The sequence below is a fragment of the Sus scrofa genome, chromosome 12 (assembly GCF_000003025.6).
Source record: "Sus scrofa isolate TJ Tabasco breed Duroc chromosome 12, Sscrofa11.1, whole genome shotgun sequence".
Taxonomy (NCBI): domain Eukaryota; kingdom Metazoa; phylum Chordata; class Mammalia; order Artiodactyla; family Suidae; genus Sus; species Sus scrofa.
In genome coordinates this window covers 60,294,852-60,322,795 of record NC_010454.4, presented here as the reverse complement: position 1 = coordinate 60,322,795, position 27,944 = coordinate 60,294,852, and the positions used below count along the sequence as shown (strand labels likewise).

The 27,944-nt window shown below is 66.3% G+C and overlaps 2 protein-coding genes across 2 annotated transcripts in view; one reads left to right on the top strand and one right to left on the bottom strand.

Moving 5' to 3' along the window:
* Positions 1 to 27,944, top strand: part of SLC5A10 (solute carrier family 5 (sodium/glucose cotransporter), member 10) — a 50,259-nt gene that overhangs the window by 9,346 nt on the left and 12,969 nt on the right. Inside the window, 2 exon segments of the mRNA NM_001012297.1 lie at positions 373 to 578; positions 5,703 to 5,838. Coding sequence (NP_001012297.1) covers positions 373 to 578; positions 5,703 to 5,838 — 342 coding nt within the window.
* Positions 143 to 26,047, bottom strand: FAM83G (family with sequence similarity 83 member G). Its single transcript, XM_005654009.3, has 5 exons — positions 25,363 to 26,047; positions 14,302 to 14,469; positions 8,080 to 8,204; positions 6,257 to 7,475; positions 143 to 1,081 (listed from the first exon to the last, which is right to left on the bottom strand). The coding sequence occupies exons 1-5, from the start codon at positions 25,885 to 25,887 to the stop codon at positions 680 to 682; spliced, it is 2,439 nt and encodes an 812-aa protein (XP_005654066.2). The 5' UTR covers positions 25,888 to 26,047; the 3' UTR covers positions 143 to 679.

Sequence of the window (27,944 nt, the reverse complement as noted above, 5' to 3'; positions counted from 1 at the left end):
ACGCTGGCCCTTCAGATGCCTCAGCCAAGTCCTTGAATGCCGAGGACAGACGCGTTGGCTTCTTTGCGTCGACAGTCAGAAGCCTGGCAGAGAAGCCCTTGCCTGAGGCCGACGGACACCCAGAGGCCAGCGGGACACTGGGTGCCCACATGCAAAATGCTCATTTAATATTATTATTTTAAATACAAATAAAACCGTCCTTTGAATTCCTCTTTGAAAACCCCCCGCCCTCCGTGCCTTTCCAGACACGGGGAAAGGGGAGGCGGGGAAGCGTCGAGTTTGAGGCATCAGGAAGTCGCCTGTGAGACGGGGGCCGTGGGGGCGGGAGTCAGGCCGCCAGCCACCGACCCGCCCCATCGCCCGCCCCTCCAGCTTTCCAGCAGATCGGCGGGTATGAGCAGCTGGCAGCTGCCTACGCCCAGGCCATCCCCTCCAAGACCATCTCCAACACGACGTGCCACCTGCCGCGGGCAGACGCCATGCACATGTTCCGAGACCCCGCCACGGGGGACCTGCCGTGGACCGGCATGACCTTCGGCCTGACCATCATGGCCACCTGGTACTGGTGCACCGACCAGGTGAGCGCCCCGCCGCCGCCCCCGCCTCCCTGCCTTCCAGGGTGGGCTCTGGAGGTCCGGGCGCCCGTGGGCGGGGAGGCTCCCAGCCCGGGCACGGCGCGCTAGGGCTCCTTGTGGTCCTGGGGGGCCTGAGCCCGCCGCTTGGAGTCGGATGAGGCCCACTGGCCCGCGCCCGTCCTGGCCTTCAGGTGCTTCGCCTGGGACAGTTTAGAGTACGGGATTCCGAAAGGACTGGGACGCTCCTCGGCGGCCCTGCCATCGGCCGGGGGGCTGGCGTTTCGGGCCAGCCCTGGGCTCCCGGGACCCACCAGCGTGCGGGGCACCGGGCCAGCCTTGGCCTGCCAGCGCTGTGGGCCAGCCACGGCCGGGCCCACTTTCCTGCTGGAGCTCTGGGCGCTGTCGGCAGCGGGGCGGTACCGCGGGGGTCCTGGGGTCCTCAGCGGCCGCGAGAAGCCGTCTTTGTCCCTGGCCCCCGAGACTCCGTAGTGGTGGAAGCGCAGGCCCTGGGAAAGAGAGAGCAGAGAGCGTGAGAGCGGGGCGCCGGGGTCTGCCTCCTGCCCTGGCACCCGAGGCCCGAGACAGGTTTCTTCCGCGCTCCTCACGTGGCCCATGCGAAGGTCGTGCCAAGGCAGCTCCTGGGCTTCCCCGGGCCCCTCCCCTCTTCCTCCCACCGCAGGAGCGGACGGCTGGGTCCTGGGTCTATAGAGGCTGTACCCCAGCCCGGGCCAGGCTTCGGGGCTTCCTCCAGAGTCCGGCTCTAGTCCTTCCCAAGGACCCTCTCTGGGCAGAAGCCCCCGCCCGGGCCACTTCGGGGGCTGGGGGCAGCTCTGGGCAGCACTCGGGTGGAGGGGGCCTCGAAAGCCTCAGCGCTGGAGCCGCGGCCCTGAGGGCTCCACCCGGGGAGGAGCAGCCAGCCCGAGTCGGCCTGAGTCACTGTGGGCCAGCCCTGTCCACCAGCCAGACAGGGAGGCCCCGCCCGTGAGGGCTGCGCTGCGTCTCCCCAGCGAAGGTGCTCGCTGGACACCCTCCTGGGCTGTGACGGTGAAAAGCGGGGCGGGCCTGTGTTCCCAGCCGAGTCCCTCATAGGCTGCGCCCACAGCAGGGCTGTGCCAGCGCCCCTGTGAGGACTGAGGGCCAGCCTGGGCTTGGGGGGGGCAGGGGCTGGTGAAAGGCGGCAGGGGGGCATGCTGGGGATGCCGGCCCGCCCAGGGCGCCTCCCGCTCCCTGCTCAGCGTGGGGCTGGCGTGGCGCTGGCGTCTCTGGGCGGGTCGGCACTGGGGAGATTTTCCCATGAAGGCCCAGTGAGTCAGCACACGGCCTGGCCTGGAGGTCAGAGCTGGATGGGCCTTGCTTCCTGGGTGAGAGGGTCACCTGGGAGGGTGGAGGCAGTATCCCGCTGACCCAGGGGATCCAGGGGCCACTCCTGGTCTGGCCTTATGTCCCCGTTCTCCTCCCGCTCGGGCTGGGTCTGCCTGGGGGACCACGGGGCCTCGCACAATGCAGGTACCACTCTCTGTGTCCTGGGTGTGGCAGGACTGTCCCCAGCCCCTGGCCAGGGCAGCCCTCAGGGATGCCCACGGTGTGGTCATTGCCAGGCAGCAGCTCTGTGTGCTGGGACCACGGGCACTTTTCGTTTTCTTTAGGCTTTTCAGTATGTCCCAGCTCATCTATGATGTGCAGGTGACACTCAAAAACCAACAAAACCAATGAGACAGGAAGCAGGAGGCCCAGTGGGCAGAGGGTACTGCCCAGGGCTGCCGCGGACACTGCTGTGCCCTCCCCACCCCCACAGCTGCTGTCAGACGTGGGTCAGGCAGGCACACAGACCGGAAGGGTCAGGGGTCCTGCCTGCTCCACTGCTGCACATTTTGCCACCTGCCCTTGCGACAGTTTCGGTCAGGCTGTCTCCAGGCAGCAGCTGTGTCAGTCCTAACAGAGGCCACAGCTCTCCAGGCTCCTGCCCCAGGGCCGGGCAGCGTCACCTGCCTGGCCTGTCACCTCATTCCCCCACGTTCCCAGGGGCTCTCCTGTTGCGTCACAGCTGGGCCACTTCGAGGCGCCCCAAAGGGAGGCACCAGGGTCCAAATGCCACTGGGCCAGCACTGCTGGACCTCTGACCTTGGTGACTCGCAGTCAGCCAGGCGCAGCCTCACCCAGGCTTTGCAGCAACCCTGTGGGTCAGTGGCCATACCCCACCTGGCAGGTGAGGACACAGTGGTTTGGGGGCTCAGGTGGCCAGGCAGCAAGAGGGAGCTGGCCTCCGACAGGGCCAGGCGGGGCCTGTGCGGAGAGGCTCTGGGAGGCAGCCACCACTGGTGCTGCAGGGCAGGTCCTGGCCCTGCTCGCTGGGGCACCGGGCCTCAGCTTCCCCAGCTGTGGAATGGGTGACGGCTACTGCCCACCCACCTCCCGGGGCGGGCTGCCGAGAGCACGGTGTGAAGTCACGGAAGACGTGCTGGACTTAGGGAAACTCCTCTCCCGTGAGGACACGGCCCCAGGCTCTTCTAACCACAGGACGTCAAAGCAGAAGGCTCTACAGAGAACCACATCTGGCCCCTCATTGTCCAGCTGGGAAGGAGGCCCACTGGGAGGAAAGGACCTGTCCCAGGTCTCAGGAGCTAAGGCACCCCGGAAATCAGCTTGTCCTCACAGCCCAGGCTGCTGGCCCTCGCACCTTGTCATTCTTTAAAAAGAAAAGCAAAGGCAATTTATTCTGAGCTTGCTACAGCGAGGGCGTCGGCCTCTATCACTCACACTTGGCACAGAGTCAGAGGCGGGCAGAGGAGGGGACTTTATAGGGGCCAAAGGGGAGCCTCGGGAGGCCCTGGTGGAGGCTGGTGGCCTGGGGACGCAGAGGCGGGCGGACTGAAACGGGGCGTGATTGGTCGGGGCTGCAGGGGCGTGTCTGCCTTTCTCTGATTGGTCCTAAGGTGAAAGTGGGGACAAAAGTTCCAGAAACTGTCAGTTATTAATTAGGCCCTGGCCATGTGGGGCTGTTAGAGAAGCTTTCCTGCAGCCCCCTGCCTTCCTGCAAGTCTGACAGCTGTTTGTGGTCGATACAAGGTGGCTTCCTGGGCAGGTTGTGGGTCGGAGTTCGAGTTCTGTGTGGTCCAGCCAACGGCCACGTGCTATCTTGTCTCTCAGGTGACCTCTGTGTGGCAGGCTGCGTTCCCCGGGTCCAAGACTCCGCCTTTGTTACGGTTCTGAATCTTTTTTTTGTCTTTTTAGGGCCACACTCACGGCATATGGAGGTTCCCAGGCTAGGGGTCTAATCGGAGCTGTAGCCGCCGGCCTCCACCACAGCCACAGCAATGCCAGGTCCGAGCCACATCTGCGACCTACACCACAGCCCAGGGCAACGCCGGATCCTTAACCCATGAGCAAGGCCAGGGGTCGAACCCACAACCTCATGGTTCCTAGCTGGATTCATGAACCGCTGCGCCACGACGGGAGCTCCACAGTTCTGAATCTCGAGGTGAATGCTGAAAACAAACGGCTGGTGGCCCAGTGGGTTAGAGATCAGGCATTGTCACTGCAGCGGCTCAGGTTGCTGCTGTGCTGTGGGTTCAGTCTCTGGTCCGGGAACTTCTGCATGCTGCGGACCTGGGGGGAACCTGCATATACGCCTCCGTCTTAAGGGGTAATCGCCTCTGATCCACGGTTCCTTTATAAGAGCGTTTACCTTTTTTTTTAGGGCCACACCCACAGCATATGGAGGTTCCCAGGCTAGGGGTGAATCAGAGCTGCAGCCGCCAGCCTACACCACAGCCACAGCCACAGCCACGCCAGATCCGAGCCACGTCTGCGACCTACACCACAGCTCATGGCAACACTGGATCCTTAACCCAGCGAGCAAGGCCAGGGATCGAACTGGCAACCTCATGGGTTCTAGTCGGGTTCTTAACCTGCTGAGCCACAGCGGGAGCTCCACGTTTACACCCTTCACAGCATCTTGTGAGGCCTTTCCGTGGGTCTCCGAAGAAGCCCGTGGCACTTTCTCTGAGGGACTTTAGATACAAATGGGCACCGAGGAGCCTCTGAGAGGGACAGTAATACAGACCCTCGCAATTTTTAGCCCCTACAAAAACCGCTTTCATGAAAGAAAAGGGTGTTTCGAGCGCAGTGACGGGAACAGGCTCATCCCCAACTTGCAGAGACACTGGGCCTCTACCCTTGCTCCAGCAACACCAGCTGTTCCCAGCCAGCAGACATCAGGGGGGCAAGGAGCAGCTCACAGCTGGGAAGGACCCCGTCTCTACCCAGGCCACACCTGGAAAGAGAGGCCACGCCGAGAACGCCTCTGATAAGGAACGGCCGCAAAGCACTATCCCCAGCTGCGTGCTCGTGGTGATGTGAGCCCAGGTTCCCTCCAGGTGATGAAAAGGCGCTGACGGGGGAAGGGGGGTCTCCAAGCGGACACCAAAGAAGATTCTAGTGCGTTCGGTTGGCCGCACCCTCCTCCCTCCCTGCCTGATTTACCAGTACAACTTCTGAGAGCTTGCTCTGACCTGGCGCCCGGTAACTGTTGCTTCCCCAGGAGCTGCGTCCAAGAGGGAGATGCTAGCAGCCAGCTGGCAAAGGAGGGCTTTTGGGACTGAGGTTAAAATCGCAAATAATTCCTACTTGCAAATTGCAAGAGGTGATTTAAACCGCAGAAAAGCAAAGGGGAAATACTTCTATTTAAAAGTGACAGATCGCACAGCTCTGCGACTGTATGAAACCCCCCCTGAATTGTATCCTTTACGTGGTGGACGGCCTGTGAATTCTGTCTGGGTAGAGCTGTTTAGAGTCGCGCTTTTTAGGAAGCAGAGTCGTAGCGTCAGCTGGCAGGTGCCGACTCCCCGCGCTGCCCGCCCCCCACAACCCTGCAGATCTGCAACCCGAGGCCACATAGGGTTTGCCTGAGGAGTTGCCCCACGGCGGCTCCTAGCATCCTTCCGCTGCTGAACGCAAGCTTCCCAAATCCAGGTCTTAAGGTCCGGACCTCTGCCAGGGACACAAAGCACAGCTGGAGCCAGTGTCTGCCCCTGGCAGGGGCACGGGCGTGCCGGAGGTGGGGCTCTCCCTGAGGCCCACGGGGACATCCCGCGGGCCTGGGCTCACTCTCCCCCCTCCCGCCCCCAGGTCATCGTGCAGCGGTCGCTGTCGGCCCGGGACCTGAACCACGCCAAGGGGGGCTCCATCCTGGCCAGCTACCTCAAGATGCTGCCCATGGGCCTGATGGTCATGCCGGGCATGATCAGCCGCGTGCTGTTTCCAGGTAGGACGGGCCCTGGGCGCTGGCGGGGCCCCGCAGCGGGAGGCGAAGGCAGGGGCCAGCTGCCTCCCCGCCTGGGGCAGCCACAGTCAGAGGCGCCCCCACGGGGCCTGACCCGAGGCCGGGCGAGACCGCCTCCTGCTGTGCGACCTCGGGCTGAGGCAGAACATCTCTGTGCCGCCGCCCCGGCCACAAACTGGGGAGCAGACCGCCCGGTCACAGCACGCGTCTGCACCCTCTGGAGTGTGAGGTGTGTCCTCTTGGCTCCCGGGGGCCGGCGCAGGTGGCCTTTACAGGACGCCGGGGCTGAGGGTCCCAGGCACTGGTAACGACCTGCCGAGTGTGCAGCCCCGCCCGGCTGCCGCCCCCGCCCCTCGGGGAAGGGCGCCCGGGACCCCCGTGCGCAGGGACCCCGACCCACCTGTGCCTCCTTGTCCGCCGAGCGTGGGGCCTGCATCCTCGTCAGAGTGCCCGCCTCTTCTCTCTCCCGACCCTGGGCCCACGAGGGGCCCCCCAGGGGTCCGGCAAAGGTCCCCCGTGTCAGGTGAGGGGCACTCAGCTGTCGGCGGGGGGGCTGGGCCGGCCCGTTGGCCACCTGCTCTGAGTGGCGCCTCCGGAGCGTGGCCGAGCGCTCCGTCACCTCGAAATACTCGTCTGACACAGAGGAGGAGGCCACCGAGGGCCGCCGGGGGCCAGGGCCTCGGCCAGAGCTGCCCGAGAGGCTGTCCTGGTCACTGAGGGTCACGTAGTCGTCGTCGTCCTCCTCCTCCTCCTCCTCCCCATCTAGCCCATTGGGCACCGCCGCCCCCTGGCCGTCCGGGGCATCCGTGGACAGCTGCCGCTGCAGGGGGCCGGGGCCGGGGCCCGCGGTCCTGGGCGGCCCAAGGTCCGTGCTGTGCTGGGGCGCCTCCTCTTCCGGGCTCTCCAGGGCCCAGCCCAGGCCGCCGCCATCCCGGGCAAGCAGGTCCGCCACGGGGACCGTCCGGGGCTTGGGCACGGGAGGCCGTGGCTCGGCGTCGCCCTGGGGGAGGCCGTTCTGGGCGGGCACCCCGTTCGCGGGGCCGGCGCTGGAGTCCTGGCTCTGCCTCCAGGCCTGGGAGGTGTCGCGGATCTTGATGCGGTTCATCTGGCTGGGCTGGGGGTTCCAGATGTTGGGGTCGATGATGTTGATGTAGCCCAGGATGTCGCTGCCGGGCTCCGGGTCCGGCTCCACCCACGTGGGCAGGTACTCAAACATGTTGGCTCGCTCCAGGTTGAGCAGCCCCGGGTGGATCGGCGGGGGTGGCTCCGGCAGCTCCGCCGGCCGCTCGGCCGGGTCGGGGCCCCGTGCCCCCAGGGGCCTCGTGGCCTCCTGCTTCTCGGAGGACGTCTTGGCGAGCTCGTCGGCACTCTTGGCCTTGACCAGCGCGTACTTGGGGTTGACGAGCTTCTTGGCCATGGTGCCCGAGGGCACCAGCGGGACCACAGAGGGCAGCACGATGGGCTCGGGCTCGGGCTCCTTCTCCATGGGGACGCCCTTGAGGCTGACGCTGTGCGACGTGAGGTACAGCTCCTGGAACTGCCGGTCGAACACCTCCACCACCTGGCCGGACAGCACGGAGATCACGTTCCGGTCCGTCCTGGCCGCTGACCACGTGAAGCTGCAACACAGGGCGGGCCGCCTGCTCAGGCTCGGGGCCCGGGCCCCAGCCCCTGCAGCGGGCCTGAGCCAGACCCCAGCCCCGTGCACCCACAGGCCAGGGTCCAGCAGACTGTGGCCACAGAAGGGACTGCGGAGAAGTGGGCAGGACACAGGGCACCAGCCTAAGGGGCAAACCTGATCTGGGACCTCCTGCAAGCCCCCCAGTCTGAGCCACTCCCCGCCTGCGACGAGCTCCTCCTGGGTGCAGCCCGGCCAGCTGGTGGTCTTCAGTGGCTTTGCCACTGCCCACCCCGAGTGGCCCCTGCACGACGGGGCTGGCAAAGCTGGGCCACGGCCGACCTCATCCTGGCCCAGCCCTGAGGGCGGCTCTCGGGGTGACCACCCTGTGGGCCTGGCCCCACCGAACCTCCAGGTCGCTGACACCTGAGTCTGGAAGAGCAGCCTCTCCTCGGGTAAGAGCCCGCCTCTGCCTGCTTCCAAGATGGGCGGGCAGTGTGTGGGCGTGCCCAGTCCCGCTCACACCCTAGCATTTTGGGGACCAATGAACTGGAATAACTGAGGCGCCACAAGGCAGGATTAAGGGCAGAAAGCCAGAGAGTCACCTGTAGGAGCCGCAGATGGCCCGGTCTCCGTCCACGAACATGAACTTCTGGGCCAGGGCGCCCTTGAACTTGGTGGCCGAACGCGTGAAGAACTCTGTCCCTCCGCTGCTCCGCACCCTGAGATTCTGCGTCGGGGGCGGGAGGCCGAGTTAGACGAGCTGGCACTGACCCCCCCCCCCAGCCCAGAGCGTCGAGGTGGGAGCTTGAGCCCGGGACCTGGAGAAAGGGCTGGCATGTGTGGGGACCTCAGGCTGTGGCTACAGTGGGACCTGACACTGGAGGGGGGGGCACAGGGTGGTCCTGGTGTGGCCTGAGGGGTCCACAGAGCAGCCCTGCAGCACCAGGATCCCACGCTGGAGGGGGACAGGCCAGGAGAGGCGCTGGGGAAGGCTGAGCTGACCGGAAAGAGCAGTCCAGGCTCAGCAGGACAAAGGCCTGGCGGCAAGAGCGACGGCCTGTTTGAGACCCATGGGGCTTCGGGGGAGGAGGGTGGGTGACGGGGCCTGCAGAGCGGGCCCAGCCAGAGGCTGATGAAAGGCCCTGCGGCTGCTCGGAGCCTGGCATGGCCGGCAGAGGGCAGCAGGGAGCCAGGGCACCATTTAGAGCAGGAGTGGTGGGTTGAGGCAGCACATCAAGATGGTTTTTGGCGTCCAGAGGGAGTGAGGCAGAGGGCAGAGAGGGGACCCCTGTGCCAGGAGGAGGCGGGCCTGAGTCCAGGCAGGGGCAGCGGGAGAGAGCAGAGAGCTGGAGGCAGCCTCCACTCCAGCCCGCAGCCCCTCTGCTCCTGAGCCCGTGGCTTTTGTGACAGGCCCAGACCGCTCGGCTTGGGGCAGCCCTAGGGCAGTGCCCTCGGAGGTCGAAGGGCAGGGCCTATGGATGCCCACGGCCATCCCGTGGGGCCCAGCTCAGAAGGCAGGTGAACCTCTGCTCCCAGCCCAGCTCCCTGGGCCCCCTTGGCAGCTGCCTGTCTGCACACAGCCAGCTCAGCAGGAAGCTGGCCTCGGCCCAGGACAATTAGTGCCCGTGACTTTGTACCCAACACAGAGCACGCTGAGGGACCAGAAGCCTGAACAAAGATCTTGGAGGCGGAGCAAGGCCTTCCCGCCACCTGCACCCGACCGCAGCCCAGCTCGCGGCTTCTGTGGGTCCCTGGCCCAGAGCGCCGCGTGCTGGGCCGCAGGCCGCCCCTCGGCTCAGTTCCCCTCTCACAGCGCCCGCCCCACCCACCCCAAAGCCTGCCCACCAAGGCCTCGGAAGCTCACACCCACATCCACCTGGAGGGGCAGGGGCGGCCTGGGCTACGCCGGATGCTCTGTGTGACTCTGAGCGAGCCTCTGGGCCGCGCTTGCCCTGCCCGCACGCTGGGGGCTGGCCGCCAACTGCAGGCCCACCCAGCCTGGGCTCAGCAGCGGGCGGGGGCTGTGTGCTCCCGGGCGGGCCCCGCCCCACGGGGCCTGGCCCAGATGAGGTAACGTCTCGGGAGCCAGGCCTGGGCGAGCAGAGGTGGAGGAGCCACAGGGTCCCATTGTCCCTGCGCCTGGCGCCCCCCGCAGAGCCGGCGGCAGGCCACAGAGGACATGTGGGGTGCTCTGGGCGGGTCCCCACAGCCTCTGGAGCTGGCTCCCTCCTGTGTGGGGGGGTCAGGATGGCCAGGCAGCATTTCCCCGCTCAGGGCACTTCTGCCCCAAGCGTGTACGGGGCAGGACGCAGTGGACCCGAGGGCTGGGGTGGCCCCAGCACCCCGAGCCTCCACGGAGCCTCCTGTGCTCACACCGGGCTGGTGGGAGGCCAAGGGACAAGCCCAGGCAAGTGGGTCACTCTCGGGCTCTGGTCCAACACGACCCCAGTCCTGGCGTGGTTACACACCTCCGCGTTCTCGTCTGTGAAATGGGCCTCCCCCGACCCGCCGCTGCAGGGCTGCTGCGCTGTGCTCGGGACGGCCGGGACTGAGCGGGCTGTGCTGCGCGGCCTGACAGGCGTGTCGTCCTTTCTGCGTGAGGGGCAGTGCGGAACCGGCTGGGAGGACCGGAAAGCATCTGGGGCCCAGGGAGGCCGGGAGTCAGCCGTTCGCTGTGGTCAGGTGCCTCGGGGGCGGAGGGACTGGCCCAGGCCTCCTGGTGCCCGGAGTCCAGCCCCCGGGGACTGAGGACAGCCCGCAGCTGCACGCTGGTGGCTTTTTCACCCTCCAGGGGCCTGCTGGCACCTCCTGGGCCTGAGGAGGAGTGGGGAGGCCCAGAGACCTCCCTGACCAGGCCTGACCGGTGAAAGTGAGATCAGACCAGCTTGGGGACAGACAGCCTGTGTCCCCATGTGCTGGGCGCCGGGCCAGCCTCTGCCCTCCTCTCTCTCTGTAATGGGGCAGGTGACCAGCGCACCCTGGCCTCCCCTAGGCCGTCCTGAAGCTGGGATGGAAATACTGCTGGCGGCGGGGCCGGGGGTTCCTGGCTTCTCCCTGGCCGAGGCCGCCAGGCACTGCGGCCTTCTGGGCGGGTGGACCTCTGTCGGGGCCGCCGTGCGCCACAGGCTGTTTAAAAGCCTCCTGCCCGCCACCCACCAGACACCAGCAGTTCCTTCCTGGTCACAGCCATTGCCAACGTCTCCGGACAAGGCCAAGGGCCCTGGCCAGGAAGGCTTTTGGTTGAAAAGCACTGCCCTGGGTCCATTCTGGAGCCAGGCCGGGGTCAGGGAAGGCAGGTCGGGAGAGGCAGCGCAGGGCACCCAAAGGGGGCCGGGGCTAGCTGTGCAGCCTGCAGCCTGAATGCCCACCCCTGCCCCAGCCAGCGCCCTCCCCCGGCCACGCCGCCTGGCCCTTCCGTGCTCATCAGAAACGGGTCCAGCCTTTGCCCAAGTGGCTGCTGGTTTTTCCAGTTTGGCTGCACAAAGCCGACTAGCTTTTCACATCAGCCGAGCAGGCAGCTCACAGCTCTGAGCCCATCCTAAGCTGTGAACCTCAAGGCCCAGCCTGGTTCCCACCCGCTCTGGGCCTCGCTCAGCACGGTCCAGCCCCTGGTGTGACGGCCCTGGGCCTGTTCCCCACCGGAACACGGGCACTCGTTTCCACACTTCCTGCCTGAGGAGTCAGGGGCCAGCAGAGCCGGTGGGCAGAGGTGCCTGGGGACAGCTGGGCACCGGGAGGGGCTGGCGATGTCCTCCCACCTCACCTGGGAACCAGGCGCGGGCTGGCCTGGGCAGCACCAAGGCCATTTCCAACACGTGTGGTGTGAGCTCTGGGCTTCAGGCTGGGGGGCTGCCTGGAGGGGGAGCTGTGGGGGGAGGCGGTCCCCAGCCAGACCACAGCTCAAAGGGGGACAGGAAGCCCCTTGGCGCTCGACCAGAGCCGGGGCCTCATGGGAGGGGCTGCGCCGTCCCCGACCAGAGAGACGGAAAGGGACTCGTTACCTAGAGCCCGACCCCCACGTGGCCGCCGTGACTCTGCACGGCAGCCCTGCCAATGAGTGACAGTCCTTCCATTTTTCAGACGAGATGACTGAGGCCCAGAAAGATCAGTGTCTCTGCCCAGTGCTACAGGGCAGGTGGCAGAGCTGGGGCCCAGGCCTGGCTCCTAGCGTTGCCCCCAGACTGTCACCTGGTACCCTGTGCTCACCAGCATGACCCCACCAGGCAGTGGCTCCCCCTGGGCCCACAGGGCCTGAGGGCAGGTCGCTGCAGAACCGGGCAGGGGCGGCGGGCGCCAAGGGCGGGCCCAGAGATTACCGGCAAAGGAAGTGCTCCCGAGACAGGCCCAGGCCCGGCCGGCCTGCAGGCAGGGAGGCAGGCTCTCAACAAGGTGACACTAGGCCAGGGCTGGGCCCACAGGAGCCTCTGGCCACCTGCCCAGGCAGGGAGGGGGCGGGCTCAGAGGTGAGAATGAGGCGGCCAGAGTCCCACGTGCTCTTCCTATGCTTTCCGGCCTTCCCACAGCATCCAGCTCCTGGGCAGGGCACCCTGTGGACCTGCCACCTTCCCCGGGGCAGGTGGGTGGCAAGCGGGAGAGGCTGAGCCAGAGACCCCCCAGTGCCAGCTGCCCCCACCACACTTCAGGCTGTAGCCTCATTTCAAGCCTCATGCCCTCCGCCCAGGGTCAGGGGTTACCGCCAGCAGCCGTGCACCTCCCCTCAGCTCATACAGCGCCTTCGAGCCACTGTCTCCTCCGCTTTCATCCTCAAACCGCGCCAGGAGGCATCCTATAGCCACGAAGCGCTGGGGGCGTGGGGAGGTGGGGCCCCATGCCAGGGGGTCAGCGGTCAGGACACCAGTGGGGGCAGCACCTGGCGGCCCCGCTGGCAGGTGCAGCCTCGGCCAAAGACACTAGACCCCAAGGGTGTGTGGCCCCCTGTCTGTGCCAACCTCCCATGACTGGCTTCCAGGTTCAGCCCCGGCTGGTGGAAAGCCTCCAGGCAGGTCCCAGCCTTCCTCGGGCCTCAGTGTCCTTGTCCGTCCTGCGGTCACCTGGCCTGGGTGGTCTTAAGGCCCCTTCCAGCTCAGGCATTCCGGGCTCCCGTGGAGTCCTGGGGCCACACGCAGATCCTAAGGCCCCTGGCTGGCCCGGGGAGCCCAGGGTTGGGCAGGGTAGGAGCCGGCCTCCCGAGGAGGGTACCGGGCAGCCCTCTGGGCCACCTTCCCAGCCCTGCCCCCCACTTCCTAGGGGCTCCCGGACAGTCCCAGGAGTTGGCACCTGAGATTTCCCCGGGGCAACAGGTGGGGCGAGGCCTCTGGGGTGGCCACGCGGGGTTTGGAGCCCCACTCAGCACGGACAAGCCCACTCCCTGCCTCTTCGCCCACACACCTGGGGACGCAGTGGGGGGCGGCAGGGGCGTGCAGGTGCCCACTGGGCAGGGCAGGGTCGCAGCAGGGCGGGCTGCTCGGTCTCCAGCATGGGCAGAGGGCTGGACGGAGAGCCCTGAGCTGCTGCGACCTGCTGCCCACAGGGCTGAGGCCTCTGCAGTCACCTGGCAAACGACGCCTGTCACCCCGGGGCCTCCGGGCATGAGCTGTCTGCCCGGGAGTTGATTCTTGGTCCTAATTACACAGCGGGCAGCACAGCCAGCGACCGTGGGGCTTGGGGTCAACCCACCAGGGAGACCACATGAAAAACCCCCGCCAGCCCGAGACTCGCGGCGGGGAGAGCTCAGAGCCGCTTGAAGGGCTCGGCTGGGAAGGGGTCTTTGAAGGTGCCTTCGTTACAGGCGTGGGAGCCCAGCCCCATCACCCAGCCTGGCATCGCCCCAGGAATTCCGACCTGTTGGAGGCTGCGCTGGGCCAGAGGGCATGGCGCCGGCCCCCCACGCTCCTCATCCTTCCCTACTAGCCACGTGCGACACCGGGGCACGTGCTGCCGTCCCCGGATCTGCAACACGGACTGGCCGCCCTTCCCCACTGGCTGCTGTGAAGGGACCACGCCAAGTGCCCAGGACGGGAGCTGTACGAGAGTCAGCCGTCGTGGGCATACCGATCTGTGATGGGGGTGGCGCTGCACGCAGTAGGTGCCAAGCACACAGCAGGTGCCAAGCAATGACTGGGCAGAAGAAGGGCTCCCTCTACCCCCAGGCAAGGCCCCGAACGCCAGGGCATCTGCAGAAGAATCCAGCCACACGGGCCGCCTGCCCCTCTGCTGGACCGACGAGATCTGGGAGGCCAGAGTCGGGCGGCAACGTGCTGTAGGACACACAGCAAAGCAGTGCGGAGCCCAGGCCCACCCGCCCCTGCACCTCGGCTCCACGATGTCCTCCTATGGACAACCCTGCCCACTGCCCATTTCGCCTCCAACGCCATCAGAGCAGGCCTCCCTGTCCTCAGCCCAAGGGAGCACCCCCTGCTGGAGCCAGACCCTATAACCCGCGGGCGGCCACTACATGGAGACCGATTTCGGCTTCAACCCCAGAAAGGACTCCCTGGAGTCGGAGCCCTCCCGTAGGGCGTGAGCGGCCAGAGCCGGGGGCGAGCACCCTGGCACGGGAGGTGTGCCAGCAAGACAGATGAGCACTGCGGCAAGGGCTGCTTTGACACAACCTGTTGCGCCTGGCGTGGGCCTCAGCACCGGGTGGCGGGAAGTGTCCTGCCCCTCGGGGCATCCAAGCAGAGGCCACGGGACCCCTTGGTGGAGGCCTGAGGACCCTTGGACGCCATGCGCCTGGCTCTGTGCCCACAAGCCCGGGGCTCCCCCCGCCCCGTGCCTGCCACCCGACCGCGTGGCGGCGGGTGCCGCGCGGCCCGCCGGCTCACCTTGAGGTGGCCCGGGTGCATGCGGGCCCGTGCGCACATGTGCAGGAAGTACTTGACGCTGCTCTCGTCCACGATGATGTACACGGCCACCTTCCTCTTGAAGCCGGCGTCCAGCAGGTCCTTGAAGATGTCCACGTCCGTGAACATGTCCATGACCACCGCGACCACCTGCGGGCAGCGAGGAGAGCAGACGGGCCGTCAGCCGGCGCCGCAGCGGCACGCCCAGCGCCCCCGCGCCGGTCCCCCTCGGCAGGTGCCCACGCCAGCCCCGGGAGGTGACGGCCCCCAGGTTGCAGGCGGCGGACGCAACACGCAGGACACGAGGGTGGCGCCGGCTGGAGGAGGGAGCTGTCGTGACACAAGACCGCAGCAAACGAGGCCCGGCGGGCGGTGGGCGGCGGGCGGCGGGCAGGGAGAAAGCGTGGAAGGAGGGAGCTGCGGGAGCGGCCGCCTTGCCAAGAGCGGGAGTCGGGGAGGCCCAGCGCTCCCAGGCGATGGGGCGGCCCCCCGGCTGGGCCCGGCGTGTCCTGCTCACGACCCGGGACGCTGAGATGAGCCAGAGGCATCCGCAGCCAGGGGGACAGCAGCAGCCCGGCCCGGGCGCCAAGGGGGCCCCAGGGCTGGCATGGACGTTGGCAGGTGCCCTCGCTGCCACCTCTCCTGTCTGGTTTGGACAGAGCCCAGACAGCACATGCGCCCTTCCTATCATCTGACAACATGTGCCACAGCAGCTGACATCAGCCCCCGGATGTCAGGGCGGGGCCCGGAGGTCAGAGTGCACCTGTCCCACTGCAGCCCGGCTGCTGCCCACCGCGGGCAGGGACACGCCCAGGCCTGGCAGCAGGGACACTGGCCTCGGCCGAGGCAGGAGGGGAGGGCCTGGCCCCCAGTCTGCTCTCCCCTCCCCGTCGTCAGCCCAGGCCCTCTGTGCTGACTCAAACAGAAGTCCCCCCGCCGCCCGCCCCCAAGGCCGGTGCCGTGGCAGGTCCTGGGTGTGAGACCCCCCTTTAGGAGCCTTAGGCCGTGTGCTGGGCCACAGGGTGAGCTGGGCACAGTGAGGCTAGAACCCACCCGGGCCCTCCAGGGAGCCAGGCTCACCCTTGACCCTGTAGGAGGTGGCCTGGCCGGTGGCCTGGGACCTGGCGGGGACATGTCTGCACACTCGGGTGAGCTCACCCAGCCGGCCCCTGCAAGCCCATGAGGGCTCCTCCCGGGCCCCAGGCCTCTGCTGACGCTGCCTGCACACCTGGCACCAAAGCCTGTTCTGGGGGCTCCCTGTGCCCTGCCTTCCTCAGACGCCATCTCCATGTGGCCCTGTGACACCCAGCTTCTCTGGGCAGCTTTCTCATGGGGAACCAGCCGGGCCCCTTGGTGGTCGATGCCCGGGGTCTCCTCCAACAGCTTGCTGTCTTTGGTCCCTGGAAGGATGCTTCAGGCAGGGCCAAGGACAGGCACAGCCTCCATCCACAGGGGCTGGGACAGCAGGGGAGCCCCAGGGGGCAGGCGCCAGCACCAGGTGGGGGGACGTGCTTTCTGACCCGAGATACGCAGGGGTCTCGAGAAGGAGTGAGCACCCCATCCCAGGAGGTGTTCAAAGGCCAGAGACTGTTTGGCGAGGGGGCAGATAAGAGGCCAAATGAGGTATGAAGTCAGAGCTGGTGGGTTCCCAGGGACCTTGGGCTTCACCAGTCAGGGGTGACGGGACTCCTTGCCCAGACAGACCTCACGGCCCCGAGGCCCCTCCAGCCTCCTGCGGGAGCCTAAGGAGGCTGTCACTCCTCTCCCGGGAGCAGGCCTGGCTCCAGGCTCTGCCCACCGTGGCAGACTCGCTCTTGGCCTGGACCCAGGCTGGGAGACGTGCCCCAGCAGGGCCAGCCTCACGTGCACCTTCCCCACGTCACCCTGGCAGGCAGGGTGCCTGGACCAGGAGGAGGGCTTGGAACAGGTGCCAGGTGATGCTGGGGTGAGGAGGGGGCGTGGTGCCCCTAGGGGGGCTCCAGGCTTATCCACGGGAGGCTACAAGGTCCTGCAGAGGCCTCGAGGGACCTGCGTGCCCGTCTCTGGTTGGTATGTGGAGAGCGGGGGCAGAGGCTAGAACCCAGAACCCTGCGCCCACCCGCCGCACCTTCTGTCCCGTAGCCGTGGCCCCGGCTGGTCCCCACCGAACACTGTGAGGTGCCAGTTGTTTCACCCATTCTGCAGATGAGGAAACTGAGGCACGGAGGGACTCTCTCACTTGCTTAATTATCTGTCTGGGTGGCCTGGCTCGCTCACGCCTCGGCTGAGCCCCGTCTGCCACGCGCCTGCCCAAAGGAGCAGGTCGGGGCCCTGGGCGCCGCAGTTCTGGCCTCCACCGCCTCACCCACCTCCGCGCACCAGCACGGGCCCCTGGCGCCCCCACAGCTGCTGCCGAGACCCCGGGACCACACAGTCCCGCTGGGAGCAGAAGTGCGCTCACGGGGCCGGCGGGCAGAGCAGGGCTGCGGCGGGGAGAGGAAGGGCTGAGACGGGGTCTGCACTGGCCGCAGCCCATCCTCCCACAGGGGCCGGACCCCCTCGGCCCCGCCCTCCGCACCCCTCAGCCACACACCCCGTCCTTCCGGCTGGGCGCCTTCCCCTCCTTCTCTCCGTCCTGCGAAACCCAACACAGATGCCACCACAAGCAGGTGCCACGTCTATGTCAATGTCGAAGCCACAGCCACCCACCGAGTGGCATGTCCTCTCCCCAAGGCCTGGACCTGAGAGCCAGTCAGAGTGGGCAGGCTGCCTCCCTGCCACCCTGCCTGCCCACCCTCCAAGGCCACGGCCGCGGCTGCAGGAGGCTCAGTGCGCGCTGGCTGGGGTCCCTCCCCCCACAGGGCTCCCTGGCAGACAGGCAGGCCCCACCGCCCTGGAGCCCAGGGGCGGCCGCAGACACGGCGCACGGGGGCAAGTCCTCGGCTCGCGCTGGGCCACTTTCAACACCAGGAAAGGCAGGAGGCGGGTCTGCACCTCCGGGTCGCACCCCAAGGCGCTGAGGGACACCAGACGGGACAGTGGCAGTGCGGGCTCCAGACTGTCCTGGGAAGCCACCTTGGTTTCCATGATAGCGGCGCCCACCTGCAGGCACAGAGCCCGCTCGGCGCCGAGGGCCGTGCCCAGCAGATGACGGCGGTCATGCTGCTGCCCCTCGCTGTACCACCCCTGATCCTCCAGACCCAGAGCACCCGCAGGTGGACGGACGGGCGTCATCAACATCTCCTGCTTCCCCCTGTGCCAGCGGGAAGGGCCCACGGGAACACAGGGCATGCTGCACCCTGTGCTGAGCGGGGGACGATGCCTTCGCCCCCTGGGCTCCCACTTCCGCTTCCAGCTATGACGGCATGACAGAGCCTGCACTTCCACCCCGCCCCTCCTTTAGCCATAAAAACCAGGCAGAAGCTATGAAGCCACGGCCAACAGGCAGGGCAGCATGTCCAGTGACCCCCTGGGAGAAGGGAGACATGTGAGGTCACCTGCAGGACTGCCCCCACCCCCTCCAGGCCGGGGCACAGGCAGGGGCCCTGCAGAGTCCAGCGGTCTCCCTTGGTTGAAGAGACAGGGTTTGCCTAGAGCCTGGCCGCCAGAATTTTCAGGACAGAAGAGAAGAGAGGGCTGCTGAGAGAGGGTGCCTTTGGCTGGAGGCCCAGCAGCACACGCCAGGAGGAAACTGGAACAGAACCAATGGAAAGGAGCGGCCGGAATGGTGGCCAGTGCCCACACAGGACCAGGAGTTGTCTACGTCCCCCAGCCAGGGTGCAGGCCCCTCTGACACTCAGTGCCCACAGGAGGGCCCGCAGGACACACCCCACATGGTGGACAAGGATGCCAAGCTCTCTATAAAAGCCAAACAGTAAGTGTCTCGGACTCGCAGGCCGCATGTCTCCGACACACCCTCAACTCTGCTGTCACAGCATGAACACAGCCGTGGACAGCTCATAAAGTACCCGTCTCTGTTCCATTAATTACAGAAGCAGGCGGTAGGCAGCTCTGGTCCATAGTTTGCCACCCCCTACCCTGGGCTAAATCTACTCCGTTCCCACCTAATAAAGCTTAATAGCCTCAGAAGTGTCACGCTGCTGCCAAGCAACCTAACTGCACCCAGAACAAAGGTCAAAAATATTTAAAGGAAAAATCAAAGCTCCCACAGCATCAAATTCGGCATGTCTAGTATCGGATCAAAAACTACCGGACACACAAAGAAACAGGAAAATAGTGACCCACATGAGGGGGAAAAAAAAAATCTATCAAAACCAGCACGGAATGGATGCAGAAGTTAGAAGCGGCAAAGAAACATCAACAGTTATGAACGTGTTCTGTCAACAAAGTTACTTAAAGACACGGAAGATGTTTTAAAACGAACAAACACCAAGCTGAAACTCAAGAGGTGAAACAACTCAGCAGCCAAGGTGAAAAATAAAAGAACAATGCATTGGACGGGATTGATAGCAGATTCTACACTCTAGAGGAAAAGACTGCTGAACCTGAAGACCTGTCAGTAGAAATGATCCGGAATGACCTTCAGAGAGAGAAGAGACTGAATAACCGAAACCAGAGCGTCCGTGAACTCAGGTCACCTCCAAAGGCCTGGGATCTGTGGAACTGGGGTCTCAGAAGGCGCTGGGGTGGAAGGCGGGTGCGGGGGGAGGGCCAGAGACCATTTGAAAAAATGGTAATAATGACATTTCCACGTGTGATGGAAACTCTTCATCCCCGAGTCCCGGAAGCCTGATGAATTCTAAGCAGAAGAGACGTGAGGCGAACACACCAAAGCACGTCGTAGTCCCACCGCTTGAAATCGGTGACGGACAAAATGGCCCGAGGGAAGGACCGTCTTGTTTGGAGGAGCGAAGACAAGTGGCATCACCGCGAGCCGGAGGACGCGGGAGCCCGGCGCTCCGGACCCAGGGAAAGCAGCTTTCCGAGCCAAAGCCGAAATGAGGACCTCTGCAGGGACACGAACGCCGACTTTGCCCGGGCCGGCCTGCATTAAGCTGTCACCTGCACGGACGCTGAGGGGCTGCAGCGGCCCCCCGCCCACTGGGGTGCGTGCGGCCTGGAGACCGGAGCACGCCTCTCCTGCCCCAGCCCCTCCCGCCCCGCAGGACGGAGCAGGCCTGGCTGCTGGGCCAGAGCCCTGGCGCGGGCAGGATGGGAAAGGCCGGGGAGGCCTCCCAGGCAGCCGGAGAGGGAGTCGGTGCACGTGGTAACAGGGCCTTCCCAAGCAAGGCCAGCTTGCTGACGCTTGCAGAGCTGTCCCTTTTCCGGGGGGTGGTCACCATCCCAGGGCCACCCAGTCAGCAGGTGGTAGAGGCCTCCCGTCCCAGTGGGGACCCAGCTGGGGCTCCACCCACCACCCCCGGGAGCCCATCCTGGATCCTGGGTCTGGAAACAAACCCCTGACAATCAGCACTGCCCAGAGAGCAAGCACCCAGGGCTACACCTTCGGGGGGGCAGCAGTGGGGGGGGTACACGGCAAAGCCCTCCCTTTGCTGTCACACGGGGAGCTGGACTGAAAGACCCGCGGTCCCCCCCCTCTGGCCAGGGCTCTGGCACCCTCCCTCTGCACTATTAAGACAGAAGCCTCATTAAGGCCAATTAAAGGAGGCTCAGGCCTCTTGAGCGCCAAATGGGTGCAGCGAGAAGGGGTCAAGAAGCAGAGGCAGGTCCCACCCAGGGCCGCCTGACCCGGGGCCCAGCCCAGCCCAGCGGCGTGGGCCCTGCCCCAAGTCCCCGGCCGTCTCCAGAGGAACCTAGCCAGCCTCCTCGCCACAGCTCAGGAATGCTGCCAGGACCCGAGGCTGGCAGAGCGTGGCATCAGGTGACCAGGAGGACAAGCCCCTCCCTCGTCCGGCCAGCCCCCAGGGGCCTCGGAGCCCCCAGGCCCCCAGGCCCGCAGCCGCAGGATCCAGATCACCCACAGCCATCAGAGGACAGCACAGGCCAAGGGTTTTCAAGCTCTCAGAATCAGAAATCCGAAAGTGCATGAAACCTTAGCTTCTCCAGGGTCCAAGAGCAGCACAGGCTGTGGGGTGGAGCATCCTGACTCCCCAGGACTGGCAGGAAAGGACTCCCCCAGGGTCGCAGAGCGAGCCCAGCGGGGTGGAGGCTGCTCTATTCCCCCGAACCCCCGCCTGAGCCCCCAGGGAGGGGTCACCGCTTCTCAAGCCAGACCCTCCCAGGGAGAGGCCTCAGGATAGGGCTGAGGGCGGGCAGGGGCAGAGCCCTGTATGGACTGACCAAGCCCAACAGCCAGAGGAGGAAGGGGCCGAGGGTCAGAAGCCAGGTGGCTATCTCGGGGCAGGGTGGCTGGACAACAGCAGGGCTGGGGCTTAGGCCTGGGCCCCGGGATGCCACCACCGCATGTGGCATTTAACCTGCGAAGGTACTTGAGCCTAGGGATCACTCGAGCGTCACGAAGGTGGCAGGTGCCAGCCACCAGCCAGGCCCTGCCAGGACGTGGGGCGAGGTCCCAGGAGGGGGCGGTCCTGCCCCACAAGGAGCATCCTCACAGCTGCTACCGCCTCAAGACAAGGGCCAACCCGCATCTTTACAAATGAAGAAATGGGGGCCCACGGTCAGGCAGCCACGGCGAGGGTGAGCCAGCAGCCTCTGGGGGACCAGCGTCCCCTCGTCTGGCACAGGGGGAGGACCCTCGGCCGCAGGACCCTGGGGACCTTTAGCAGGCCCTGGCCCACTCTGAACCTCAGGATCCTCGTCTGCGATATGCGTATGAGGATGCCCTGACTCCCGGGGTGTGGGGCTCCCTGCCCGGGTGCCCCGGGAGCCTGGCAGGCACCCGGCCCAGAGGTGCCAGCCCTCTTTCCTGGCACAGCTGCTGCTGACTCTCCCCAAACACAACGAAGACGCAAACGCCATTGGGCAGGAGACCTTTAGAAAAGACGGGGGCCATACCTGGGTTGCGTTATCAGATGCTCCCCCGCTGGCAGGTGGGCCCTGGGCCAGGAACTGCCAGAGTGGGCGAGAGGGACTCCCCAGACCCGCTGCAGGAGGCTGGGCCTGGGCCACCCTTGGGCCTCTCATGGCCTTGAGGCTGGGCTGGTACCACGGGCGCGGGGACAGCGAGAGCCCCTCCTGGGCTGCAGGGGCCTTGGTGCCCACCGCCCTGTGTGCCCCAGGCCTTGGTGCAGTCAGGCTTCTGCCCCGGCCGGGACCTAGAAGTCTGGGGGCCTCAAGGAAATGCTTCTACTGCTGGGGGGCCAGCAGCGAGGCTCCTGACGGGCAGAGTCAGAAAGAACGGCCAAAACGCTGCTTCTCCAGAGGGAAGGGAGCTCTGGGCCCGCAGAGCTGGGTTCTGGGCCGGCTCCTCTAGGTGCCGGCTCTGTGACAAGCCGTGTGTCCTCTGTGAGCCCCGCCATGCCTCGGGTTCCTCGTCTGCACAGGGAGGGCGACCCCCCCGCGGCAGAGCCGGGAGGGCTTCAGTGCAGGTGAAGTGCCCGCTCAGCACCTGGTACAGCTGGCATTTAGTAACTGCCTCATCAAGCTCTTCTCTTCTCCTGGAGCCAAGCCGTGAGCCAGGCCCTCAGCGTGGGAAGGCAGGCCTGACAGAAAAGGCGTGCGGTCAGTTGGGCAGCCCAGAGCCTGGGCCGGTCCCGTCCTGCTGTGTGGCCTTAGGCAAGAAATCTAACGTCTCTGGGTCTGGCCCTGGCCCGGCAGGCAGGCTGGGGTTCTGGTCCAGCCTTTGCCACGCTCCCTCGTGCTCCCCGAGCTTCCTCGCCTGCGCCCCCCAGGCCCCTGCCCCTGGGCCCCCGCCCCTGGGCCCCCAGGGAAGGGGTCGTGGGGGGGGGGAAGGCAAGTTGCTAGAACACCGGAACCCTTTCCAGCTGAGACAGGCCCCCCCAGCTCCGACCCAGCCTGGCCTCACCCCTCCCGCAGAGGCTGCAGCTGCCTAGGCGTGATGCTACAGGCCCAGGCTCTGGTATGCAGCTGGAACCCCGTGGCAGGTTCACCCCCGGAGAAATCACTGGTTCCCAGGCACTGGGGGAGGGGCGGGCCGATGACCTTCCATCCCTGGGGCCTGCTCAGGGCCACAGAGCTGGTGGCGTCAGACTCGGGACCCGTGAGCCTCTGTCCCAGAGGCGTCTAGGAGGCCAGGGCAGCAGGGTGGCAGAGCTGAAGGGATCCTTAATGGGCTTCCGTGCCTGTGCCCATTTGACAGATGGGGTGACTGGGGCTCAGAAAGAGGCTGGGGCTTGCGCCAGGTCACACAGCGGCCCCTGGCTCCTGGCACTGTGGCCCAGTCACTCCACTCAGATCTCCTGGGAAAGGGGGGACCCGGCGTTAACGTTGACGGGAACACAGCTGCTGCTGGCGGCAGAGCTGGGATGGCTGAGTATACGCTGTGTCACTTCCCTGCCCCGGGGTCTGCCTGCCGTGCTGACAACAGGCCAGCTGAGGAGCTGGTGGGCTGGGCCGCCCTGACTCAGCGCCAGCAGCCCAGCCCAGACGCCCCGGTGGGCAGGCGGCCAGTGTTTTGGCCAGGCAGCCGGATCCCCACCCCAGCGGGGGACAGGGGGCCCCTCCCCGCACTGATACAGGGGGCGAGAGGAGAATGCGAGGGGGGGGGAGAGGTGATTCACGGGGAGAGACAAGGTAGGGAGCGCTCCGGGCGGCTGGGCGGGCGCCCGGCAAAGTGCGCCGTCAGCATCCGTCAGCATCCATCAGCGTCACAGCCCGGCCCCCGGGAGCCTGGGAGGCAGCGGAGCGGGGGAGGTGGGGGGTGGCAGGTAGCTCGGATAAGCAGCCCTTCCCTGCCCTGCCTGTCACTGTCCTGTCAAGGCCAAGGCAGGACAAGCAGGGGACCTGTCCTAGAATCTGAGGACAAGGCAGGCCTGGTGCGTCCCCTACCCCTCCACCCAAGAGCTAACCAGGGACCCTGGCAGGGACTAGCCAGACAGACCTCAGCTGCTACAGCTGAAAAACAGAGCAGATAACGCTACGTGCAAACAGCAGCTATTTTTATCAGCGTGGCCGAGGCTCAGCCGTTTAGGCCACGGGTCCCGGGAAGGATGTGGCAGGGAAGAAGCACGTGGGCTGGAAAGCAGGGGACTGGCTCCCCACGATGCTGTCGGGTGTGAGCAGATGCACGTCCTCCGTGCTGCGGTGTGTGTGCCCGTTTGAAAGAGCAGGCACTTGGCCTCTAGCACCTCTGAGGCCCCGTGTTGGGTCTGTGGCTCCCTGCTGTCTGAGTGGGCAGGGGTCTCAGCAGCGAGCCCCACTCTGGGAGGGATGGAAGCAGGGGGCAGAGGCTCCCCTGCGGGGGCGGCAGGGGACACTGAGATTCAGACCTGGGAGGCTCTTCCTCCTGGCTGTGTCACCTGTCACGGCTGATGCCAACAGTCTTGTGGGGCTTTTGTGGGGAGCAGATGAAGTTAGGGGTCGCGTGGGACTGTGGGGGGGGGGGCTGGGTCTCAGTCCCTGCCAGAGAGATGAGAGATGCAGGGACGACGCCCAGCCTGGCCCTGGGTGCCCCGATACAGCCCCCTCGCTGGGCCAGGCTGTCTGTCTTTCTGTCTGGGGCAGATGGACTCTCCAGCCCTTTCCTCTCCCCACACAGTCTGGTCTGGGATCTGCCTCGTCCTCCTCCTGCTGGGGAGAGGGGCCCGGAGGAGGAGGAAGCTGAGCATAGCGGTCAAGCCCCCTGCCCAGGGCCTCAGTTTCCCCATTTTGCAAAAGGGGGTGGAGGCTGGTAATGGGATCCCAGCAGGCCCTTCCAGGGGACTGGGTTCCACCACCTCAAGCCAGGCACCTCTCTGCCCCATGGCAGGTGTGGGGCGGGTTATTCAGCCCTAACACTGTGAAGGCCCCTCCCCCCCCCTCCTCTTCCTCCACCTCTTTCTCACGCCGTCACCCGATTCCATCCTCACAGCTCTTATCCCCGCCACCCCCATTTCACAGACCAGAAACCTGAAGCCCCAAAGCTTCCGGGGATCAGGCCGAGAACCAGGCTCCCCGAGCCAGCCGGCCCCCTCGGGGCAGGGACTCCACCTTTCTGGAAACTTAAGCCATGACCACTTCATTGGCTCCTGACCCACTTCTGGTCTCGGCCCAAGAGCTCCCCTCGGCCCTGTCGGTCAGCCGGGATGGTCCCCAAAGCCACCACGTGGTCTCACGCGAGGCCTGGCACCCCGCAACCCAAGGCCAGGACACACCCCGCTGACCACTCACTGCTCTCTGCGGAGCCGCGACTGGCTTCAGCACCCTCCACACAGCTCACCAGACAGGTGTCATCGTCATCCAGGCCTGGCTCTGAAGCCAGGAAAGAAGCAAGGGCCTGGCTGTCAGTACAAGCGGTGCGCACCCCTTCTCAGAGCGTGTGTCGGCGTGTCCCCACACCGCACGGCTCGGCAGGGGTCACTCCAGAGGAGGTGCAGGCGATGCTCACAGCCCCTTCAACCCTATTTGGACTCACTCCGCTTCCACCCCGAGGACTGCACCATCGCCAACACCCCCCCATCCCAACCTGGAAAGGTCCTGCCATTGCAAAGCTCATGAAGAAGCTCAGAGAGGGTGAGCCACTTGCCCTCAGTTGCCCAGCACAGCCACGACACAGGCACATTTGAACTTGGATCTCCAGGCAGGCGCAGGCGGACTCAGGCTACTTCTCAGTCCACACCCCAGACTGTCTCCACCACCCCACAAACCAATGGCAGAGAACCCCCAGTGTGTGCAGGAGGGAGTTTCCTGCTTCTCGGGCCTGAATCAGAGCCATTCTGAGGGACAGTGAGAGAAAGCTGTGTGATTCGTCCCCCCACCCCACCCCACCCCACCGCACGCTGCACCTTCTTCTGGGGAACCTGCTCACCAGGTCTGGGGAGATCAGAAACAACCCCCCAAAACGCACAATGGCCCTTTGAGATGGGGCAGCCCACTGTCACCTGCCAGAGGACTGGGCCCCCTATCCCTCTGCGAGGAGAAGGAGGGGCCCACGCAGGCAGGAGAGACAGGAGCGGGCTGGGCTCTGAGGGGGCGCCCTGGCCCGCCGGCAGGCCCCCTGGCCCAGCTTCCGCCCCGGGGACTCACCTTCTGGGCCTGGCTGATCATCTTTCGCACCACCTCCTTGATGTGGGCCTGCCCGTCGATGGGGGGCTGCATGTAGACGCTGGCCCGGGTCACGCCGCGGTAGGCGATGGTGTCCGGCCAGCCCAGGTCCAGCTGCGGGATGGAGCGGTCCGACTTCTGGGGCCAGTACTCCAGCGAGGGCAGCGGCTCGGCCTCGGTGGGGGCCCCGTCTGCCGCGCTAGCCTCGTCGCCGCCCTGGCCGCCCCCGCTGTCCTCCGGCCCGCGGGGCTGGCCGCCGGCGCGAGGGTCCTCGGAGCCGGGGTCGTACACCTCGATGGCCTCCAGGATGCGCCTGAGCTCCAGCTCGGAGAGGAAGTCGCGGATGTTCTCGCGCTTCAGCACCTCGTAGAAGGCGTCGGGGCCGCGGGCCACCAGGGCCTCCAGCGCCAGCCGCTGCTCCTCGCTGTAGAAGAACTCGGGCTTGGACTCGCTGGAGCGCCAGTTGACGTGGCTGTCGTCCAGACACTGCACCTGGGAGAAGGCCATGGCGCGGCCGGCCGGCGGGACGCGGACGCTCGCTCGGCGGGGGCGCAGCGCGCTCTGGGGCTTCCCGCCGCCGCCGCCGCCGCTCCTCTGCGCTCGGGAGCCTGCGGGCGGGGCGCGCCGGGAGGGTCAGGTCAGAGGGCAGGCGGGACCGGGGAGGGGCGGCGGCGCGGAGGAGGGGCCGGGCCGAGGGGGCGGCCCGCCCCTCGCGCCGAGGGCCGGGGCCTGCCGGGCGCCGGGCCCCGCGTCGCCGAGGGCCCCTGGCGCTGCCCGAGGTGCTGGGCAGCTGCTGGGGGGCACTGGGGCAGGCGGGGACCCCCCCCAGACGTTCCCAAGAGTGGGAGACCGGAGTCTGCCCTCGGACGGCCTCTGGCCCCGCTCGGCGGCGCCCCGCATCCCGAGGGCTTCCGGGAAGGGCCCGGGGGTGGGGGGGGTCGCCAAACCCCCGGGCGTCGCGATCGGCAACCCGGGGGCCTGCGCGGAGGAGGCGCCCGGCAGCGCGCGGGTCGCCCGGGGTCGGAGGCGCGGGCCGGGCCTCGCTTACCGGGCGGCGCGGGCGGCGGCCGGTGACTAAGTGCCGCCCCGCCCACCCCGCCGCCGCCACCTGCGGTCACGTGCGGCCGGGGGCGGGGCCGGAAGCTGATTCACCCCCACCCCCGACGGACACAGACCTGGGGCGAGTGTGCGTCTGACTCCTCTGCTGCCACCAGCCCCAGGTGGCCGAATTCTGAACCGCTCAGACACCAAAGTCCAAGAGATCCTGGAACACTGCAGTCCAGAGAGGGACAGTGTTCTCCCTGAGGACACGCAACAAGTCAACAGCCTTGGCCCCCCACCCCCACCCCCCCGGCCTCTTGATGACCCTGGTCCAACCCTGTTTGTGTCCAGTTTCCCAGGTAGGATGCAAAGTCTGCACAGATGCTCTGCTGTCCAGTTGTGGAAGTGCAGTTGGGGCGCTGGGCTGGGAGCCCCCAAGGCGGGGTAAGGCAGCTCTCCCGCAGCCTCAGCAGCCCTCACAGAGCCTGCTGTGGACAGAGCCGGTTCTTGTTCTAGGTCTCAGCCCCGCTCCCTGCTGAGAGGGCCCCCACCAGCACCCATCCTGCGTGATGAGCAGCGCCCCGTCTGAGTCTTGGGGGTGGGGAGCAGGTGGCTGTGGGCTGAGGCCAGGCCCAGCTCTCGGCCCCGCGTCCTTGGGGCTTGGGACCCTGGTCATGGGGGTGTGTGGGGACCACATCTGAAAGCACGCTCCCAGGGCAGGGACAGCAAAGCCCATTAAACCTGGTCCAACAACAGCCCCCACCCGGTCACAGGCTGCAGCCAGTCAGTCAGGCACCCGGCCCACCCCTTCCCGCCCAGCCCTGGATGGGGCTGCTCTGTGCCTGGCTGGGATTGGGGCCCTGGGGACACTGCTCTGTGCTGCTGAGGCCCCCCCTCGCCCCGCCCCCAGAACCCTTACTACCGCCTGCCTGTCTGTCTGTCTCTCCTGGGTCTGCCGCCCCAGCATCCCTGCGGCCCTGTCACCGGCCTCAAGTCCTGCCCTCCACCCTGGCCGGTGGGGGGACTTGGCGCCCCTTCCTGAGCACAGCCACATAGGTGCCCCCAGCTCCTCCCACTTACACGCACACACACCTGCATCCTCCCCACCCCACATCGGAAGCAGGGGAGTGGAGGCAGGGGGGTTCCTGAAGGCTGACTTATAGTCTCCGCCGCTGGAGACCCAGACGAGGCCCTCTCTGGGCCTCAGCTCTCCTTTGGTCCTTCCCTCTGCACAGAGGCCCTGGGCTCACGCAAGGAGTCCTGGCTCTCGGCGGAAGGGCCTCCAGCCTTCCCCTTACCTTTCCATAGAGGTTCGCAGGAAGCTGTTAAAAACCCAGCAGAGAGCTAGCATGCAGCCTTCACCCAGTTCCCCCAACGGTGGCGTCTTGCTGTGGTGTGACGACAGCAAGCCAGAGAGCTCGTTGAGAGTTCACCAGTTGTGTGTGTGTGTGTGTGTGTGTGTGTGTGTGTGCACATCCTCATCACACGTGCAGGTTTGGGTAAAGCACCATCAGATGCAGAGC

Bases quoted from the DNA above. Each gene is read 5' to 3' on its own strand.
- FAM83G (XM_005654009.3), bottom strand. From the start codon at position 25,887: ATGGCCTTCTCCCAGGTGCAGTGTCTGGACGACAGCCACGTCAACTGG. The intron at 14,470-25,362 runs GTGAGTCCCCGG...CGCTGCCCGCAG, and splicing joins TGATCAGCCAGGCCCAGAAG to GTGGTCGCGGTGGTCATGGA. The intron at 7,476-8,079 runs GTGACTCTCTGG...CCTGTGTTGCAG, and splicing joins GCCATCTGCGGCTCCTACAG to CTTCACGTGGTCAGCGGCCA.